Below are 11120 nucleotides of genomic sequence, written 5' to 3'. Positions count from 1 at the left end.
GTCAAATGTCAGTTTTTTTTTCTTTGAGAAATGTCAAAAGTCACTCTAATATCTCTCGCTTTCTCAAATAAATATATGAAGAAGTAATGGTTTGTGGCTATGCAAAACTGCAATGTTGTTTACATTATCGGAGAGTGGTGCTCAAAGCAAAGAGAGCGAAGTTTTTGCTATTGTTGGAACCTTTTTGTTTGTAATACTGCTATAGCCTTTTTTTTTTAGTTTGTCTTTCAAGTTTGTCGGAGTTGTGTTCAATAGAATTGTAAATAATATGTTTGTATTTATTTTATGTGCTTCTGTTTTTCTGATTTGATTTTCTATCCTTATTTTTGCATTGATAATTTATATTATTTTTTTTATTTTTGTTGAAAAAGTAGTTTCTTTTACGCTATATATAAGAATGATGGTCGAATTAAAAAATATCTATCTGACCGTAGTTTCTTCCTATACCTACAAATTTCTTTGGAACTGGAAAAAGTATATAAAAAAATAGTTATTTTCTATTATATTAGTGGTTATCATTTTTTTTTACTTTATTTTCTATGATTTTGCTCTTTCTTTACATTTTTTTTTGTCCCTATTTCCTAATTTATATTATTTTTTTGTTCAAATTGATTTTTTCTTTTTCCTTTTATAAATTTTACATTGAATTCAAGGAAACCATGGAGAGGGAGAGTTTACATTAATTATTGTTTTGAGTACGAGGTATGACGATTTTTTAATTTACATTGTTCACTGATTTTTTTTTCCCTGTATAATGCACATTGTTAACGTGCTTAATTGATAGACAATATTGATTTTCAAGATTTCATATGAACCGGAAAAGTATATGAAAAAGAAAACTCTAATTTATTCTATAAGTATTTTTAATTTTTCATTTTTTGTCTATATTTTCTATGGTTCTCTTATTTCATTTCCTCTCTTCTTCTTCTTTTCTTTATTTTTTATGTAATTAATATATTATTTTTTCATTCAAATTACTTATTTTATCTTTTGTAAATTTTACACTAAATTCAAGAAAATGATGGTGAGAGAGAGTTTCCTATGGTTGTTTTTTGTACGGGGTATGATGATTTTTTAGCGTATTATGTTTATTGAGTAGTTTTTTTATTACTTTGTGTAATACAAAAAAAATAACACTATGATATGGACAGAAATTTCCTACAAACCGGTTTGTAGGAAATTTCTTATAATCCAAATATAAGATTGACATGTGTCATTTGAAATGTGAAAAGCATATGTTATTTAAATAGCATGTACTTCGTAAATGCTTTTTTAATAGCATTAATAAAAAAACATGTGTTTCTCACATGTTTAAAGGATACATGTCTTTTTTAAATGTGAGTTGTAGAAAATTTCCTATAAACCAGTTTATAAGAAATTTTTGTCCCTATTATATTATATTAGTGTTTTTCAGTTTTCATTTTTTATCTATATTTTCTATGCTTCTCTTCTTCCTTTTTTTTTTTTTTTTTTTTTTTTTTTTTTTTTTATTTTAATTATTTTATGAAACTGAATTATAAGGAAGAAACCCGTGCATAGCACGGGTTACGAGCTAGTATATATAAAAGCCGAGTTTTTTTTTAGAATGGCATAGAATAGTGACACGTGGCATGAACCCATACTTTTTAGTGACTAAACCGGTCCTTTAAATACTGAACCGGTCTTTTAAATAAAATTGAACCGGTCTATTTAATCTCTCTCTCTCTCTATTAATGATATAAATAGACTCTCTCTCTCAATTAATGATATAAGTATGACTCTTTGGTATTTTTATATTTTTTGTTGAAATCTAAATATAATTGGTCTATTTAATCTCTCTATCTATTAATGATACAAGTAACCTCTCTCTTTCAATTAATGATATAAGTATGACTCTTTGATATTTTTATATTTTTGGTTGAAATCTAAATATGTTTCCATTTTGTTTGTGAAATTTGTGATTGAACAATTATTCATTTGAATGTTTATGAGATTTTTTTTTGTTCATTTGGTTTTTCGAATGTTCAAAATTATATAGGATTGAAATATAATAGGTATTACACCAACATTAAAAAAATATTCCTACTAATTTTCTATTTTATATTTTGATAATCAAAATCGTGGTTTTCTTCTTGCTATTTTTCTTCTTCACACTTATTTTCATTTTAAACTACACTTATGTGAACAAATATTTTAACATGTTTTAATTTATATGAATTAAACTAAAAATAAGGGTCATATGTATTAATTCGTTTAAATATTTTATGTGATTTTTACAATTTTCACTTATTTTTTGTAAGTGCTATTCTGCTTTTGAAAGTTAAAAAATGCAAAATTTTATTTAATTATTGTGCGCAAAAGAAATATAAATGCTTTTAAAACACTAGAGAGTTAATTAAGCATTAAATTTGAAAGTTTTTTTTTTTTTTTTAATGTTCAAAATTATATGGATTTTATTTTTATTGAAACATATCATATCATATATATATAAAAGCTGAGTTCCAACTTAGAGTTGGCCAAGAATTAGGACCCGTGATATGAATCCATACTTTTTAAATATTGAATCGGCTATTTGAGTAAAAAATGAATAGAAAAGTCTTTTTTTTTTTTTTTTTGTCATTGAATCCTCACTAATTTCTACCTCTTTCTCTTCCTTTAAGTAAAACTGGAAAAAAAAAAAAAAAAAGAAAAAAAAAAGAAGAAGAAGAAGTAAAATTGAACTGCTCCATGTATTTCAATTGTGCGTTTAATATTCTTAATCAATCTCTTCCATTGAATAATAAATGAATAGAAACATTTAATTTTGTTGTTATTAAATTCTAACTAATTTTTACCTCTCTCTCTCTCTTCCTTTAAGTAAAATCTTTTACTCTAACACCACTTCCCCTCCCACTAAATGTCCGTTACAAACTAAATCTCAAAGAGTTAAATGTCAGTTTTTTTCTTTGGAAAAGGTCAAAAGTCACTCCAATATCTCTCGCTTTCTCAAATAAATATATGAAGAAGTAATGATTTGTGGCTATGCAAAACTACAATATTGTTTACATTACCGGAGAGTGGTGCTCAAAGCAAAGAGAGCGAAATTTTTGCTATTGTTGAAACCTTTTTGTTTGTAATACTGCTATAGCCTCTCTTTTTTTTAGTTTGCCTTTCAAGTTTGTCGGGGTTGTGTTCAATAGAATTGTAAATAATATGTTTGTATTTATTTTATGTGCTTCTGTTTTTTCGATTTGATTTTCTATCCTTATTTTTGCATTGATAATTTATATTATTTTTGTTGAAAAAATAGTTTCTTTTACGCTATAAATAAGAATGATGGTCGAATTAAAAAATATCTATCTGACCGTAGTTTCTTCTTATACCTACAAATTTTTTTGGAACTGGAAAAAGTATATAAAAAAATAGTTATTTTCTATTATATTAGTGGTTATCATTTTACATTTTTTTTTGACTTTATTTTCTATGATTTTGTTCTTTCTTTACATTTTTTTTTTGTCCCTATTTCCTAATTTATATTATTTTTTTGTTCAAATTGCTTTTTTTTTTTTTTTTTTCTTTTTCTTTTTCTTTTTCCTTTTCTAAATTTTACATTGAATTCAAGGAAACCATGGAGAGAGAGAGTTTACATTAATTGTTGTTTTGAGTACGAGGTATGACGATTTTTTAATTTACATTGTTCATTGATTTTTTTTCCCCTGTATAATGCACATTGTTAACGTGCTTAATTGATAGACAATATTAATTTTTAAGATTTCATATGGACCAGAAAAGTATATGGAAAAGAAAGCTCTAATTTATTCTATTAGTATTTTTTATTTTTCATTTTTTGTAATTATTTTCTATGGTTCTCTTATTTCATTTCCTCTCTTTTTCTTTTTCTTTTTTCTTTATTTTTTATGTAATTAATATATTATTTTTCATTCAAATTGCTTATTTTATCTTTTGTAAATTTTACACTAAATTCAAGAAAATGATGGTGAGAGAGAGTTTCATATGGTTGTTTTTTGTACGGGGTATGATGATTTTTTAGCGTATTATGTTTATTGAGTAGTTTTTTATTACTTTATATAATACAAAAAAGATAACACTATTATATGGACATAAATTTCTTACAAACTGGAAAAAGTATATAAAAAAATAGTTATTTTCTATTATATTAGTGGTTATCATTTTACATTTTTTTTTGACTTTATTTTCTATGATTTTGTTCTTTCTTTACATTTTTTTTTTTGTCCCTATTTCCTAATTTATATTTTTTTTTTGTTCAAATTGCTTCTTTTTTTTTTTTTTTTTTTTTTTTTTTCTTTTTTTCTTTTTTTCTTTTCTAAATTTTACATTGAATTCAAGGAAACCATGGAGAGAGAGAGTTTACATTAATTGTTGTTTTGAGTACGAGGTATGACGATTTTTTAATTTACATTGTTCATTGATTTTTTTTCCCCTGTATAATGCACATTGTTAACGTGCTTAATTGATAGACAATATTGATTTTTAAGATTTCATATGAACCAGAAAAGTATATGGAAAAGAAAGCTCTAATTTATTCTATTAGTATTTTTTATTTTTCATTTTTTGTAATTATTTTCTATGGTTCTCTTATTTCATTTCCTCTCTTTTTCTTTTTCTTTTTTCTTTATTTTTTTATGTAATTAATATATTATTTTTCATTCAAATTGCTTATTTTATCTTTTGTAAATTTTACACTAAATTCAAGAAAATGATGGTGAGAGAGAGTTTCATATGGTTGTTTTTTGTACGGGGTATGATGATTTTTTTAGCGTATTATGTTTATTGAGTAGTTTTTTTATTACTTTATATAATACAAAAAAGATAACACTATTATATGGACATAAATTTCTTACAAACTGATTTGTAGGAAATTCTTACAATCCACATATAAGATTGACATGTGTCATTTGGCATGTGAGAAGCATATATTATTTAAATAGCATGTATAATAGCATTAATAAAAAAATATGTGATTCTCACATGTTTAAAGGATACGTGTCTTTTTTAAATGTGAGTTGTAGAAAATTTCCTATAAACCAGTTTATAAGAAATTTTTGTCCCTATTATATTATATTAGTATTTTTCAGTTTTCATTTTTTATTTATATTTTTTATACTTCTCTTCTTTCATTTATTATTATTATTATTATTATGAAACCAAATTATAAGGAAGAATCCCGCGCATAGCACGGGTTACGAGCTAGTATATATAGTAGCCACGTTAGTGCTGACATGGTTCTGGGGACATGTGTCGCACAGGTACGCCGATAAGTGTAGGATGACATGACAGGACGTTAGTTTTGGACAGAAAAATGAACGAAGGTACTATTTTCGTCTTTTTCCATAGCACAAGTACCTCCTATGAGAAAAATGAAAACTAAGGGGATAAAAAATAAAGTTTTTAAACCACATGGGGCAATTAGATATTTAACCCTCTTCCATTTTCATCTTATATTACAATTTTCTAAGTATATATTGCAATCACAAAGAAGCATGAATTTTGAATTATCACTATGAATTTTGAGTTCTATTAATTCTATATATTGCTTACAGTGGACTGTATTTGATTGTAAAAGGCAAATAGTGCTCCCAAAAAAGAAAAAAGAAAAAAAAGCAATACACAAGAACTTTTTATGATCAGCTTAGTCCAGTCTTGATCAAGACTTGATGATCATTATCTTTAGATGAAGATTTGCTCAGCGCTGAAGTTTCCATGGGTATGTCCCTATTGGATTCCGTCACGTCAACATTATAAACAAAGAACTTTGCAACGAGCAGAAAGAAGATGGAGTTGAGAAAGCTCAAGATGGCCAAGAAAGCATAATAGTAGTCCAAATGGGAGACATTTAGATTATCCAAAATCCAACCCTTGTGGCCATGCCTCTTGGTGATATCAGAAACTGTCGTCAAAAGAAAACTACTGAGAAAGTGCCCAATTCCCAAGCTACTAGTGCAATATGAGGCTCCCAGGCTTTTCATGCCTTCTGGAGCTTGATCATAGAAAAACTCTAGCTTTGCAACTTCCACAAAGGCATCAGCGACCCCCATTAATGCAAACTGAGGGAGGAGAATGAAAATAGAAAGCGGAACTATATCATCTTTGTCAGAGATATGGTTTTCTCTTGCAACACTCAGTCTCTTTCTTTCAGCCAAGCAAGCTATGACCATGATAATGACGTGAAACACAAGGCCAACCCCTATTCTCTGCAGCAATGTAATCCCTCTAGGGTTCTTCGTGTAGCGCCGCACCGTCGGAACGAAGTAGCGGTCGTAGAGCGGAATGCTTATCAACATGGAGATTGTCACAAACGCCGTGAGACATGCTGGAGGGATTTTGAAATGAGGTCCCATGTTTCTATCTAGGGTGGTGCCTTGTTTGATGAAAAGTGTACCTACTTGAGCTATTATGGCGCTTGGTATGAATGTGGCAATCAAAACGGGGATCATTTTCACCATTTGCTTGGTTTCTTCTACTTGGGTCACTGCACATAGCAGCCTTGGTTTGCTTGGCCCGTTCTTTACAGCTGCTTTGTCAAGCAATCTGCTGGCAATCCAAAGCGAGGTAAGGTGGGGGAGATGGGGAACCAAAAAGGATAGATTTAAGTATTTTAGTTTCTGCATGATTTTTCATCTGTTTGTTTAACTAGGGAACTATTTTGGTTCATCTCATAAGTTTATCATGTATTGTTGGTACGGCAGTTTTAATCAATTATTAGATTAATCAGTATTAAAAAAAAAATTGTAGGATAGTTATGAGGCTGCTACAACCATTATCAATTCTGAGTAATAAATCACATTTTCATCACACAACTATTCTATAATGCTGATGTGACAATCTCAACCAACCATTAGACATAAATTTTTTCATAACATATATGTAATGACCATGTTGGACTCAATACCCATAAACTCAATGCCTATGAACACTTTCATAATCTACATGTTAAATGTGGACAATTCATTTTTCAACGTCAAACTAACTTTTTGTGGTGTCACGGTGATTGTGTATATAAATATTGTGCTTAAAACTCCGTACTAAGATCACATCAATGCGGAAAAGGGAAATCAGATAATAAAGAAAAAAAAAATTGCATATTGAATATATAAATAGTGCAGAGGATTAACCTTAGGGAAGGGGTGTAGTCAATTCTGAATTTTCTGGTTTTGGCATAATCTTCCAAGCTCAGCTCATGAAGCTCTTTTGGGTCATTTGGTACAGGCACCTTCCACTTCCTTATAGCAGCCACAAGCACCTGACCTATCCTAGTGAGAGGACTCTCTGCAGCCACTTTGTGCCTATACAGTGGAGTGCCCAACAAGAACACCAGAACAGAAAACAAGAGCCCAACTGTTGGAAGGCCATAGCCAAGGCTCCAGCCTACATTGTCTTGTATGTAGATGAATATGGTGTTGGAGAAGAGGGTGCCAAAGAAAATGCTGAACATCCACCAATTGAAGAAGGAGAGCTTTTGGGTCCTTTCCTTGGGTTCAAAGTCATCAAACTGGCCTGCACCCAAGGTTGAAATGTTGGGCTTGGTTCCACCAGTCCCAACAGCAATTATGTACAAGGCACAATAGAAAATTCCCACTTGGAAAGATGAGGCTCGTTTATTGCAGTACTCTTCTTTGACCCCATTACCACAAGATGGGGGTCTTAAGGCTGGCACTGAGACTGTGAAGGTTAGGAGAGTCATTCCCTGTGTATAAAAGTTAATCGGAGGAAAATTGTGTCACTATGAATTGAATGAATGGAAATAACTAAAAGTTCATTCCCCTCTAAAGTATTATTCAGCATATTTCAATGTTTTTCTAAACTTTTAAAATTTGTAACGTGAGATTCTGATATTTCAACCTCTTTAAATCACCTATTTCATTTAATTTATTATTATTATTTTTAACTTAAACATGACCTATAAGAATTGCTAAAAATACAAGTATGTCCTTAATTTAAAAGAATTTTTTCGAACCCAATTTAAAAAGAAAACTTTGTTCAAAATATAAACCTAAATTTTTTTTAGGCCCTGGAATCGTCATAAACGAAATGAGGAAGCAATATTGTATATGGTAATAGTAATTATAATTGGGGCCCTTTTTGATGGCCGAGTTTAATTGGCTGCATCTCTACAATGGGCCTATCGCAATTAAACCATCTTGGACTGATCAAATTAATGCATGTATAGTTCTTATTTAGTTTAACAATAATCACATACGTGCTTGATAATGCTCGGTGCAAAAAATTTCAACCTATAAAATTTGCAGAAAAACAAAAATTGGAACCATCAATGAATTTAAAATCATCATTTACTTGGAAATTTACGGACAATTTTTTTATACGACTTGTGAATTTGACATAAATTTAACATGATATTAGCGAGTTTTGATTTAGTAAAATAGAATTTTATGTCAATCCGGCCGGGCCAACCCAATTAGACACGATAAATAAACGGGTCAATTTGTAGTCAACCTGCTTAACCCATAGGTGATTCGTATAACTCGTATAAATTTAAACATTTTTTTTACTTTTACCACTAAAACATTAAAACCCTTACTACTTATAAAAAATAAAATAAAAATTAAAACCATAAAGTCTAAGACAAAAAATTACCTTTAATCTCATCTCCCTAGTTGTAATTAAAGATATAATTTTGGTAATGTAACTCATTTTCATGCTCAAAAATTGAGAATTATTGTGTTAATATTTTTGTATATAAAATGACATTTTCATACTTAATAATTGAGAATTTTGTTAATTAAACGGGTGATGCGGGTTGGGCTAGGTTAACCTAATAAGACCTGGTTATGAAATATTTAGTTATGTGGATCGTGTTGTATATATATCACTCTCCTATTGAAACGAGTCATGTCAGCTGGGTTGAAAAGGATTAACCTGTTTAATTACATAAATCAAATCGGGTTCATATTGACTCATATAATTTTTATTATACCTATGTCTCGACATGACCTGAACTCGACACAAGAGCATGAATCGTTACTCCTTTAGAACTAATTAATTTGATTCATCTACTCCTCCCCTTCCTCTATTTACTTAACAAATTAAAATAGGGAGACAAAAAAAATTATGGGTTGATTTATTAGGAATTCGAGATTTTACCACGAGATAAATTCCTGATGCAATGACAAAAGTCCAGTATCGGCCAAGATGAGCATCTGCGATGTAAGCACCTAAAATGGGTGTCATCCATACAGTTCCAACCCAGTTGGTGACATTGTTTGAAGATTTTACAGTGCCTTCATGGAGCTTCCGTGTTAAATATTGCACCAGGTTTGATGCAATCCCATAATATGCCATCCTCTCAAACACTTCATACCCTACAAAAGCATAAGAAACAAGGAAATCGATCTGTACGTGCTGAGTTTTTCAAAGTGAGATGATAATTATTGATTAACAGAAAGACTTCATATACATATGATAACATCTCGGAAGGATTAATATATATTATTTAAGCTCTCCTTCCTTTCTTCTTTATCTTCTTACATTTCCTTAACTTAATTTTATACTTTATTCAATGATTTATTCAGCAACTACTGAAGTTTGGCCATCTGGTTGAATATATTATATATATATATATATATATATGAGAGGTGAAGAGCTATATATACTGCAGACTGGCTTAGTATATGGGTAGAGGAAAAGACAGTAAAAAGGCACAGGATACATTAATTACCTACAATGAAGGAACAAGCTCTCCATCCCCCAGTCTTTGATCTTAAAATGGGTCTGCCTTTGAGATCTACAGTGCCATCTTGTGTGTAATCCTCTCTTCCATCTGCAAGACCTTTCTCTTCTACCATTGCCATCGTGGTAGAGAGAACAACTTTGGTCTAGTTTGAGATCGATCATGTGAGCTTATAAGCTTTTTATAAAGTTCTGGCAGCCAAGTAAGGACCTTTACCACCTCTAAATATCATAGATTTTTTTTTTGTTCCATTTGCTTTCCTGCTGATCACCTCTCTCTCTTCTTTAAAGGCTTGAACAGAGAACTTCGACGCTGATATATATTATGATAAATTATCAATTATCTCAACAACTTAAACGGATAAAAAATAATAAATTTAATAATTAAATCTTAATTATCACTATATATAGCTCAGAAATGTCAGTCTATCTTTTGTTTTGTACTATCATTTGATTTTTTGTGGTGGATGTGTATTGCCTCTAAAGTATCGAACAAATAATTAATAATATTGAGAACGACGTTGAAATGCTCGAGGGATCGATCATGAGCTACAAATTAATTAAGGGAAATTATTTTTATTTATTGTACTTCATTTTTGGTTGGCCTCATTGGCTCATTGCTATATGTTAGAAACACATTAATCTTAATGGAAAACATTAACCAAGATGGCATGCATCTGAAATCGGCTCACAAATCACACTTACTTGGCGCCCTGTGTAACATTTTTTATATGTTAAATAATTTGATTCATTATTTTTAATTGTTATTACAAAAATCTAAAACAGAAAATTAAATGCTCCTTATGTGCGTTAAATAATCGCTTTTCTTAAGAATTGATTTACGTACCCCTACCAATTCACCAGAATTGGTAGCATTGGGTTATAGCAAACACTTCTCAAGAATACAATGGAGTTTAGAAAAACCTACTATGTTTGGTTGTGTTTTGCACAAAACGAAATGAAACTAAACCAAAATATCATTCGAGTTTCTATTCTAATAAGAGAGACGAATTTTAAAACTGCAAAAAAGATTTTGAGAGAGACAAAGGAATAGAGAATTTTTGTGTTTTAAAATTGGTATGCAATGAACTACATACAATATAGTATCAATTTATCAGTTTCGATGTCTGTATATTAATAAACATGTAATTTCACAATTAATAGAAAATAACTAATAATTCAAAAGTTATTAAAATCTTACCATTCAATGTAAACAGACATTTAATCTTGACGGAGTGATCAACAAGTGATCAGGCTTAACATGTGAAATATTTTATTGAAATGGGTTAAACTGTAGAGTCATGGTACGAACTCAAAACATTTACTCTAATATTATGTTAAATCGTAATTACAGAGACAAGGTTTTGAGTGATTCAACATTAGAAGCCTATGTTCATCATTGGTAAGTACTCTAAGGATGTCAATTTTTTGACATG

The 11120-nt window shown here is 29.7% G+C and overlaps 1 protein-coding gene across 2 annotated transcripts; it reads right to left on the bottom strand.

Moving 5' to 3' along the window:
- Window positions 1–5545: 5545 nt before the first annotated feature.
- Window positions 5546–9956, bottom strand: LOC133857825 (protein NRT1/ PTR FAMILY 5.2-like). 2 transcript variants are annotated; one of them, XM_062293174.1, is made up of 4 exons: window positions 9674–9956; window positions 9100–9317; window positions 7113–7684; window positions 5546–6531 (listed from the first exon to the last, which is right to left on the bottom strand). In XM_062293174.1, exons 1-4 carry the CDS (start codon window positions 9804–9806, stop codon window positions 5625–5627), a joined length of 1830 nt encoding a protein of 609 aa, XP_062149158.1. In that variant the 5' UTR covers window positions 9807–9956; the 3' UTR covers window positions 5546–5624. The 2 variants fall into 2 exon arrangements, with proteins under 2 accessions (XP_062149158.1, XP_062149159.1); XM_062293175.1 differs by having other exon boundaries at window positions 5546–6528.
- Between the last annotated feature and the right edge of the window lie 1164 nt (window positions 9957–11120).

Source organism: Alnus glutinosa, chromosome 14, assembly GCF_958979055.1.
Source record: "Alnus glutinosa chromosome 14, dhAlnGlut1.1, whole genome shotgun sequence".
Taxonomy (NCBI): Eukaryota; Viridiplantae; Streptophyta; class Magnoliopsida; order Fagales; family Betulaceae; genus Alnus; species Alnus glutinosa.
The sequence above is the reverse complement of the archived record's forward strand: the minus strand, read 5'-3'. Positions and strand labels throughout refer to the sequence as shown.

What these genes read in the sequence shown, in the direction of transcription:
- LOC133857825 (XM_062293174.1), bottom strand. Translation starts at nt 9,806, where the DNA reads ATGGCAATGGTAGAAGAGAAAGGTCTTGCAGATGGAAGAGAGGATTAC. An exon ending in AGCTTGTTCCTTCATTGTAG is followed by an intron (nt 9,318 to 9,673) that starts GTAATTAATGTA and finishes ATGCTTTTGTAG; the next exon opens with GGTATGAAGTGTTTGAGAGG. An exon ending in GACTACACCCCTTCCCTAAG is followed by an intron (nt 6,532 to 7,112) that starts GTTAATCCTCTG and finishes TTGGATTGCCAG; the next exon opens with CAGATTGCTTGACAAAGCAG.